The 11,203-nt window shown below is 43.6% G+C and overlaps 1 protein-coding gene across 2 annotated transcripts in view; it reads left to right on the top strand.

Moving 5' to 3' along the window:
• Positions 1-11,203, top strand: part of LOC311257215 (uncharacterized protein) — a 28,892-nt gene that overhangs the window by 14,908 nt on the left and 2,781 nt on the right. The window contains exon 4 of one of the 2 annotated variants that reach the window (XM_084352731.1): positions 8,422-10,164. In XM_084352731.1, coding sequence (XP_084208857.1) covers positions 9,185-10,164 — 980 coding nt within the window. In that variant the 5' untranslated portion in view covers positions 8,422-9,184. Of the gene's footprint in view, positions 1-6,900; positions 10,165-11,203 lie in introns of those variants that run through there. The other variant, XM_084352732.1, reaches the window with a different exon arrangement.

Genomic DNA, 11,203 nt, shown 5'->3' on the forward strand with positions numbered 1-11,203 from the left:
GCCATCACTATATTGCTAATAATCATCAATCATCACAATCATCAAGTTAATGGCTGCAATATTGAAATGCAGTGACGTCAATTAAAGGATGACATCACTGAGCATTCAGGCTTTACCTCTTTAAGTAACAAGTTTTCAACTTTCAGCCTTTATTTTTCTTACATTTAAATAATGAACAAAACTACAAAGATAAGCGCCGAGTTGTGATAAATCATACATTACCTTTGAGAGAGACCAATACATTGATGTGTGAGATAGAGCAGCAGTGGCTCTGTGTGTTTGCCACAGTACTGGAAGCCATGCTCAGCTACTGTCCGTTTACAGTGTAAACAGCACAGAAACGGCCTTCCTCCACTGTTCTCGGAGGGGGATGGGCAGCTCTGGCAACAGAAACACATCTACAGTACGCACACGCATGCCACACACACCATCAGAACAAACACAATCATCTCCCCTGGAGTCATTATGATCCATTTCCGTTTATCTATCTATAAAACACTGAAGTCGTTTTTATGAAGGCACACTGACCGTAGGCTCATAAACACACACATTCCTGTTTATCTGCAGTATGACAGGCCTCAGTTCAGCTATCTGCGTGTGTATCACTTGTATAAATAAGTATGAGCTGTGGCTTTCATCGAGCCTATAAATAGAGAGGGACCATGGGTAAAAACTGGTGTCTCACACATGCTGCATAAAGGCCTGCTAACCTGGACAGAGTGCACAGGAATCGCTGCCTCAGCACTATCCCGCACAAACACACACACACACACACACACACACACACACACACACACACACACACACTAGGGGAAAAGCCAAGAATAGCATCTCATAAATGATTGCTATTCACTTACATTGAGGCATGTTTGCAGTGTGTGTGATCCGTGTGTGTGTGTGTGTGTGTGTGTGTGTGTGTGTGTGTGTGTGTGTGTGTGTGTGTGAGTGTGTGTGTGTGTGTGTGTGTGTGTGGTCCGTGTGTGTGTGTGTGTTTGAAAACGAAACGGAGGAAGGTGACAGCTTATATGTGTAATCCACACTGCTGACCTTTGACCCTCACATTGACAATTCCCATCATCCTCATTGTTTACTCTCCCAGACCCAATCAGCCGTCCCAGGACCGTCTCCCACGGCGACCGCGGGGCTGGCCAATGAGCCGAGCTCTCCCTGTGCTCTGTGCAAACTGGACTTGTTTCAAATGTGTGCTCAACCACACACACACACACACACACACACACACACACACACACACAAACACACACACACACACACAGAGCCAACATTGTGAGCCCAGATTGGTCCCGTTAAACTGAGAAACTGTCAGGCCTCTGTTTGTCCATTAGCTGCCAGCTAGAAGGTCGGACATGTCCTCACTCCTCACAAGGACGTGGAACAGCTGATGGTCGCTGCAGCTCCTGGGGTGCAATTACATCAGTTCCCAGCTTTTATGGAACATTTTTCATGTTGCGGTGTCTTCTCATTATTTATTTCTCTTACTGATTTACTCTTTTTTTTCCCCCTACATACCTGTGCTGTATCATTACGCATCTTTCCTCTTGTTGCATTGCTTCCTTCTGCCTTTTTGTTCACATAAAAGCATTTTCTGTCAGAATCAGAATCAGGTTGGGAAAGACCATTACCATGATGAAATGTTAACAACAACAGCCAGGTAGAAAACTGGTGGCTGATTTGCGCGGAGGAGATATGTGAAATCGGGAAACTTGTTTATTTCTGTTGTCGTTTTCAGCCATAACTAAGGTTTAGAGATATAAAGTTAAACACGGAGATCCAAGCCGTCTGACATTTCTGCTGTGCTTATTTTAAGGGATATCTTGGACTAACAGCTAGTTTGAAGTAAACTTAACTGTTATTGTTGTAAGTTTGTTGCCCCATAGTCTCCAACCTAACGTCAGCGAAAGTGTTCTTATTAATGAGGTATTAAAGCATCAAACATGGGTTTTTAGATGTATACACTTTTATTTTTGTATGTGAACAAGTGCCTGGTCGAAGTGTTTTCTCTCAAATTTATTGTAAACAAACATCTTGATTGGAGCTTTATTGAAGTCCTTGTAATAAACATTAGTTATTGAGTTTAACAACTTCCTATTATGTCGTTAAACTTTTGTTTGTTTTATTGTGATTCATAGGCACTTCATTAATAATTATCACCAGTTAACTATGTTTTTTGAAGCTACCGGATCTATAGCACGAACAGCACCTTTTTAAGCTTCATAAATTATTTGATTGTGTTAAAGCATCTCAGAATGAGTTATAAGGGCCGTTTTACCCATTAAAGCTGTTGTAAGTGACATATTCCTATTAAAATAGGTGTTAAATAGCTCTATATTCCAACAGTAATCACTGTCATAGACAATAGTCTCTCCTTCCCCCACTCACGCAGTAAAAGAGAAGAGACAGTCTGGTATCCCTGACCACTTTATCCAATAAGGACAGAGAGGAGTTCCTGTCCGATCTGTGAGCATACAGAGAGAAGGATCCTCCTGCACGTTCAGGTGCTTACAGCAGCTTTAATACATTATTTTATTATGTAAAAAAGCATCTACAAAGACTAAGGGCATTATAACCTGTTAACTAACACTTATTACATGAAACTTAATATTAAACGTTACCATAAACATGATGGAAAGCAATTAAAGGAAGTTAAGAAGCATAATTAGAAAAAATAGAATTGAAAGTAACATATGAAAGATAAGAATATATATATATCTCCATCTTGTTCTCCTGCCTCCCTTTAGCATGTCCTCTTCTCTGCACTTATCAGGTCTGAGCGATCACTTTTAGCGCCTTTAATAACCGTCTTCATGCTCTCACTTTGCCAATGCCTGCTGAGGCCTCCACAGTGCAGCGGAGAGCTGATATGCTGTCTTCCTCGCCAACATCCCCTCTATTTACAGCTATTCCTTTCCCTTCTCCTTCCTCCCTCGCTATCTCACCTCCTCACACTCTGTATCTGTCTTTCTGTCTGTTCCACCACCCTCTGCTCCACCTCCCACTGACAGACAGACTACCACATATGCACACACTTCAAACATGCTCCCTTTCAAAGCCATCCTTGGAAGAGCGCTCCAGAGAAAGCCTGAATAAGTCATCAAATCAGAGGCGTTTTTTTTCCTTCTTCCCTTTTACCTTCCGTGTCCTGGCTCGTGTGCTGTTCTGCTTTCTGTTTTCCACTTGCACAAATATTTTCATCCCTTCAGTTGCTCAACCTCTTACGTTTTGTTTCTGTCTCCTCCTTCCGTGGTCTGTTTCCATCGTTTTAGTCCTCACTCTCACCGCCTTCTCCATCCAGAATTTTTGTAATAATTGCTTTTACTCCGTGTATCACAGATGTCCCCTTTCTCTGCTCACGCAGGAATCTGGCAGCTAACGTCCCGGCTCAGGGGGGATTTCCCCTCCATTTCATTTTCAGCTGGAGTAAAGTGTAACATCTGTCTCACCTTACTGTGGGACGACAGCTGCGTGATGCAAAGTGGCGGTTGCATATATACATATAACGCATGCATGAGTTGCTCGGGGCTGCAGTCAGCAACAAAGACAGGTTGGTTTGTTAAAGGTGTTGAGCGCTCCCTCCCGTCCTGTCTACTCTAAAAAGAAGTTGTTCCCATGGTAACTCTACCAGCTCTGTTAATTGACTGTCAAAATGTGTGATGCTCCACCACGATGTGAAAAAAAAAAAAAAAAAATCCTGCAAACAAATGTATATCATCATATTTCGGGGGTAGATAATCACTTCGCACAGCTGCCTCTAGAGAAGAGCTATCTAATCAGAATGTTAATGATATGAGCTATAATGAAACTGTAGAGCCGGTGGACACTCACACACAAGTCAAAATGTGCCGAGGGTTTTAATTGAGAATGTGGAGAGATGCTTTTAAAAAAAGCAATATAATCCAATTCAGCATGGCAGCAGCATGACCTACCCACACATGGATACCAGTGACGCACATCTCCAATGGATAAGTCTATGTGGGATTGTTTAAGCGAGAGCAGGAGTGTGTGTGCATGTGAGTGTGCGCCTGAAGATGCCTTGTTAACGCTCTCAAGTAATCCACTGCGTTGAATGAAACCTTGAAGCAGACGCTCGTTGAAAATGGATGAGAGTGAGGCGCAGACACTTCATGACATGAAGAGTAATGATCAGGGCCTGACTTAAATTCTGGACATGAGAAGAAAGTTTAAGAGTCGACCCTGAATAACACAAAGACGATGATGTGTTATGCACACACAGGTTGAACCAATCGGTGTCCAATGAGGAGCTACTGGCAGTTACGGCAGCTATATGGGCATGATTTAGGTGTGGTGACCAGTGAGAGAAGCGCATGTTTGTTCGGAAACAAAAATGGCAGCTCTTCAAGAGGTTAGCGTAGCTGCTTTAGCATCAGTTATATCAGAACTGGAGAGTATATATATCATTGAAAGATGAGCTAAGAATGGCTTTTCTTGATGGAAAAGATGCTTTTGCTATGTAAGAAGTGGCCACCTGTTGAATTCATATTCCAAACAAATAGATGATTTAGTCAATTGTTTCATGTTTGAACTAAGGTTTTTACATATTAAACATGCATCACTTACATAAAACTAAATTACTACACATATTGAATTTAGATTCCAGTGGTAAAGGACATATTTCAAAACATTTGCTCTTGTAAAAGTAGTCACATGCCACAAAAAATGACTAAAAACACATTGGAAAAAATCCTTGTTGTTAGCATATATCATGGAGGAACAATTTCTCGAAAACTCTGCAACCCACACCAAAACAATCTAGATGGATAAATACAGGTAAGAGGAAAAATATGTATTTTGGTTATGGGGTGAACTGTCCCTTTAAGCATGACCAACAAAATGTACTCACAGCATTAAAAGTATCATGCGAAATGTAGTGGAGTATTGTAAGTATTAAGTAGTGTAAAATGGAAATACTCAAGTAAGTAAGTACCCTGAGTGAATGTAGAATAAATACTCTTCACCCTAAAGCAACAGACTTCCAGCAGCATCACAGTCTGACTCCCGAGGTGCCGCACAGGAAACCATGCTTGTCTTAATAAAACATGAGTAAACAGCAGAGAAACGGTATATAATCTGCTCAGGTAGCACTGCAGCTTTAAAGCGCACACACACAAACGTAGTCACGGAGAGGTTGGGGATCAGAGGAAAGAGAGGCAGGGATGTTAATCTCTCAAAAACACACCTGCGTGCAGGAATATACCGCTGCATTACAGACAAACGCTGCCTCCTCTCCTCTCTCCTTGAGTTGCTGCCTATCTGCTCGACTCCTTGTCACTTCTCCACACGACATCCGAGGCCACACTTTGCATGGTTTGTCTCCTTCTTACACCCGAAGATGAATTTGAATCCTGGACTATATATACCTCACACCTCCCCAGCAGTTCAAAGAGAAGTTGGCTGTGGGAGCTTCTCCTGTTAAGCAGACCCGGTCTCTTGTTAACAAGGGCCCTCCTCAATTACTCTCCATCGAGACACTTGCTAAAATAGCCACAGAGACCTTCCTCCCTCCTCCTCCTTCATCCATCCACCTTTATTATTTAGAACCATGGGGATCTGTGTTGCCATGGATTCTGTCGTCATGGCTACAAACAACTACGCAGATGTACAGGAAGTGGAGAGGGACGAAGGAGAAAGGAGGGATGGGGGCGGCGATAAGGGGTCTTGGAGGAAGCTTAACCTCTGCGTGGTGGAGATCCAGCTGTGATAAGTCACGGGGGCGTCGGGGCGAGGAGAGGGGGTTAAGATGCCGAGGTCGTCTGTCGTTTGTTCAATGACAGATGGAGGTCAGGGCAAGGCCTCAGGGGGACAAGAGATTAAAGCACAACTGGTTGTTTTCTTTACGGCGTCTCAAAGGGGACATTTCAGATTGTTTCTGGTCTCACCTTGAGCGCTGCAACAACACTTTTCACATATTTCAACAGCATCTTTCTGGGTTAGCTCAGAGAGGCACAGGGAGGAAACTCTGCACACATCTAGATCCGGCAATGTATGTCTACAAACAGATAAAAAAAATTGCGATTCCTCGTCTGTCTGCGCAGCCTTGAAGGGCGCAGGGTGATTTACATAGGGCAGATATGAGCGGAGTTTTATCAGTGTTTGACGGACAACTGATTGCTTAATGTGCTCGTGCAGAAATGACGTTTTCAGCGCGTCCTTGATTCGTGAAGCACCGCAGTGACACTCCAAGGCTCTGGTGGAGCACGTTGTTCTCAGTTATGTAGAGTAAATCAAACAAGTACTAGTACAACTAGGTCCCGAAATATATAGATTATTATTTATTTATATATATAATATTTATATAGAGAGAGATTTTTTACATTTAAAGGATCAATTCATCCAAAAATGAAAATACAGGAATTGTCTGGTTCCCCTCATGCCAATGAAGGTCAGATGAAGTTTCAAAGTCTACAAAGTATTGATGGAGCTTCACTGCAAAACTGTGTTGCAGTGTTCTCCTCAACAACTGAAGTGGATGGGGACTTGTGTTAAAACGTGAATAAAACAAAGATCAACATAAAATGGCTCCATACAAGTCGTCCTGCTTAATCCACATCTCCGGAAGCCCTGAGATCCCAATTTGATTTCAAAAGACATTATTCATACCCCTTTATAAGCGGAAATCCTCACCGTAGCTGCTAAGCTAAAAGCCAGCAACCATCTGAAGTGGGCACAACTGCGAACCTCTTTTCAAATCAATTTTGGATCTCAGGACTTCTGGAGACCTGGATTGTTTTGGGGTTTTTTTTCAGTTGTTTTTTATGCTTTGAAACAAGTCCCCATCTACTTCAGTTGTTTAAGAGAATGCCGCAAGGCTGTTTTGCTGTGAAGCTTCAGAAATGTTCTGTTTACGAGACTGACTGAATATATAAATATAATTAGTCATGAATATAAAAGACTGAATTTTTATTTGTGGGTGAACTTATCCTTTAAGATAATAATTTGTGCACATGAGTTGTTATCATTTGGAGTACGAGTAGAATAGTGTCGTAGCTGAAAACACCTGCGTGCCCATGTTGGCTGTGTCATGTGGAGCATTTAATCTGTAACAATGCATCACACTCATGGAGTCGATCATATGTTTTGTATGTAAAAAGAAAATGCAGTGCATGTAGTTAAAAAACGTTTGAGGAACATCACTTCCTCTTTACCCCACACAGCCATTTAACTGGAGGTGATTTCAGGACAAAGTGCCTGAGTGGACGTTTCCCCCTGATCAAGAGGAAGTGCCTTTGATAGCGGTTCCTCCATGACATCGTGCTAATGAGGGGAGTTCTTCACAGGGCTGTTCGATCAACAGTGGATCAGTAGGTCCTATCAGATCTTTATAAGGCTCCAGGAACCAACTAACTGTCTCTGCAACTCTTACATGGACTAAAAGGAATCATTTGATTGAACCAGAAGTCATTAAACATCCGATTGAAGAAGAATGCATGTGAGGGAAACAGTGCACAAAATAATCATCTTAAATATAAAAACATATTAGACCTGTTGATCAAATCATATTTTGATGAATAGTACAGCTCTGATGCATCATCCTTGTCTTAAATGATTTCAGTGTACACCGCCCATGTAAAGCAGATCTTTTCATACTGCTGTCTACAGCTCCACCTTGTGGTTGATCGTGACACTTGTAGAGATTTGTTTGTGTGTGTCTGCTAACATTTACCCAGTTCCTTTATTTTTTCCCTCTCGTGAAGATTCCTCCTGTCATCCCTTTGTGTCCTTCACTTGTTCCCCTCAAATAAGTAAAAAAAAAAAAATCAGGCACATTTTTCCTCTCGACCATCACAGTACAGGGTTAGATTGAAATGTACTCAATTACTGAATACAAATTACATGTCAATATTTGTAATTGTAATGGAATACATTGGATTACTTGAAAATCAAACATTGAAATTGTTGCACCTTACTAGAAAATGGATTCAGCCACACAAATTTGTTTCCCAAATTCTTTTATCCCATCTCCCAGACATCTCAGAAGATTTTAATTCAAATAAAATGCATTTTGCATATTCAGCATTTCCATTTAGTCAAATCAGATGACCCTTACAAAACACTACCTGTACAAACTACAAGTGCGCTGTGGGCACTCAACATGTGGGATGGTGTTTCTTTCTGTTGTTTTTTAATCAAAGGCCACAGTTTGGAGATTTTTGCTCTTGTAATGCAAAATGTTCATTAAAAAACAATAACAAATAATTATGATTCCAAAGGCAATCCAGGCAATCAATGAAAGAAAAAATATCAAGAAAAGAGGAAGGAGGTGTTAAAAGTCTTCTAATTTTATGATTCCATATTTAAAAACATCATCAAAAATGCAATCATACATTTTCAAATGGCTGATGACAATTATTTATTTTTTGTAATCTGATTACATAATCCCTTTTACAGGTAACCACCTAGCCCTGAAGATTTGTCGCCTCGTCCTGTTTGATGAACATATTTCACTCGTGTGGTGCCGAGCTGCCCTCAGTCAGATATGCACCCCGGGCGGTGAACTTCTGTCTGCAGTACAAGCACTTGGCTGTTAACACGTCCTACAGCGTTAATGCAGACTGAGTGCATTAAAACAGGGAAGGAAAATCAATGACGCAGCTGAGGGAAAAGGCCAACGCAAAGACTGTGCACTCATCAGCAATGTGGCATTTCTTTAAATGTTAAGAGTCTTGTATCATATCAGATCATTAACTTAATGTGTTTTTGGCAGATTTCACTGCACAAACATTGTGTGCAGATTATGGGCTTCATTGTGTGTGCTTCACACTTTGTGCTCATGGCCACTGTCTATTTCTGTGGTTGCAGTTATGTGTGACTGTCTTTAGGAATGAGCCAGACTATATTACACCCTGGTCCCTCCCTCAGAAGCTCTGCTAAAGTAACAGCTGATGTCAGTCCTGCTTAAAGACGCACACACACACACACACACATAGACAACCTGTCTACCATTAGGCAGCAGCTTCACAGCAGAGAGCCAGCCAAAGGGGAGGAGGGCTCCTGCACCTTGCTCTCCCCACGACACATCAGCACATGGCGCAGGCTCCGCACCACGCTGACAAATCCACAATCCAAGGCTTGAATCCCAAGTTACAGCAGACAGAGGAGGGGTGGGCAGTTATCTAAGGCTCTCAGCACCCCCCATGTGCCTGGTTGGATCATGGAGCTGCACTGTCTTCCCACTGAGACCCCCACCACAGCCAGCTCCTGCTCCACGGACCCCCTGTACGACAACTGCCCACCTTTTGCCCAGCGAGGGAGGGCCAGGGAAAAGGAAATGGAGAGTAGGGTTGTGTGCCCGGCTGTAACCAGACTCCCAGGCCCCTGCAGCCCTCTGCCTGGTCTGGCCCCAGCTGAGGTTCCCACACTGGTCAGTGGGGGAAGAGGGACTGGCGCCTGGCCAGATCACAGCTACTGCAGCTGGAAAGGAGGCCTGGGAAGACAGGCCTGGGAAGCAGAGCTGGATCCAGGCGTAAACAGGACAAGAGGAGGAGAGAGAGGAGGAGAGCAGGGAGGCAGCAGCTGGGGAGTCGAGGACAGAGCTCATGTGAACCAGAGCCCCAATCCATCCCAGAGCGAGGAGCACAGGAGCGCTCTCTCTCTGTATGATAACCTCCCTGATGCTGTCACCCCTGACAGCCTCCAAGAGGACATGGAGACAAGCTTCCAGGAGCACCTGCAGGAGCAGATGTACCGAGCATGGGCCCCCGAGCACATCCAGGGACTGATGGACGATGAGGGAGCGAGTGAGGACAAGAGTTCCTGGTCCTCCTGTGAGATCATCCTCGCTGAAAGTGGTTCCAGCAACCAGGACCAGAATCCAGACCAAGCCAAGAAGCAGGAGCCAGAGCTGGACTCGGGCTCCTGTGGATTTAAACAGGGGGACCCGATGCTGCGTCTTCAGCTGTCTCCTCCCCAACAGCATCTCGCAGCCAGTTCCCCTCAGCTATCCCAAACTGAGTGCCAGGCCCTGTGGCCCCCAGCTGGAGCTCAGCACCCAGAGCAGCCATCCTGGTCTCCCAGGGTGCCCCCTCCCGTACCCCTGGCTGATCCCTCTGCCAGCGCCCTCCGCAGCCTCCTCACCAGCCTCCAACAGCAGATAGTCAGACAGAGGGAGGAGTACGAGGAGCGGATAATCAGGTATTGTTGTTTTGTCTTGTATTCCCACTCCAACCTACACAGTGCACATAATCACCTTACAGATACTGGATTCAGCATGTGAGAGACAAATGAAATGTCCAACGTTTAATCTGCTTCAGTATTAAGCTTTCACTTCATTGACTTGCCTTGTTTCCAGCCCTTGGTGTATTTCCAGTGAACACAGTGTTCCCGCGCCTCAGTTGACCCCGAGCTTCACCCTATTTCCTGTTTAGCTCACAGCACTGAAGAACTGCTATTAGATTCCTTTAAAGTTTCCAAAGATTCTCCCATGATTTGCAATATTTATCTCAGGGACAGCACTGAGATTATTAATAATTAAGTCCTCATCATTTCCATTCTGTTGTCAGCCTACTGTGGAGATCAGTGTATCACGTATTATCCACCTCTTTAAATACACAGATGTACCTTTTGCTGTGTTTTTCCACTGAGCTCAGATACAAATTGACAATGTTTCCTGTTTGTAAATAGCTGTTTGGTTTTTATAGAACAGCCTGTGTGTGTGTGTGTGTGTGTGGTTGACCTATAGGAACAGCTCACGGCACTGGAAAGAGAGCTAATTTAAGGGGCCATTCTGCTGACCTAGACACAACACATACCTCATTTATTACTGATATAGATAGAGCAAGTCTCAGTGTAAGGTCATTAGAGCTGGTTGGAAGGACACGAGGGAAATAAATGACAATTCTTTTAGCTTGATATAGCATACAGGAGGGTGACAGATAGCTCGATTTGATTGTACAATTTAACTCAACCACCTGTTCTGCCTCGTCCAGATACTGACCTCTCCTCTCACTCAGGGTTGTCAGACTGGACGGTGTGTGGCCCAATTGGCGAGTCTTAGGTTGCATTGTGTTGGCTGTATTCGTTATTATCTCACAATAAGGTGATCGTGGTGAGTTTTCCTTATCTGGATATTTGTGAATATCCCCACATGAATGACTTAAAGCGGCTACCTCGCTGACGTACAGTCCTACATTTTTTTTCCTGATTTATTTTGAATTGCCTGTCATCGGGGCTG

Source organism: Pagrus pagrus (genome assembly GCF_965226575.1).
Source record: "Pagrus pagrus genome assembly, chromosome: 5".
In the NCBI taxonomy this organism is placed as follows: domain Eukaryota; kingdom Metazoa; phylum Chordata; class Actinopteri; order Spariformes; family Sparidae; genus Pagrus; species Pagrus pagrus.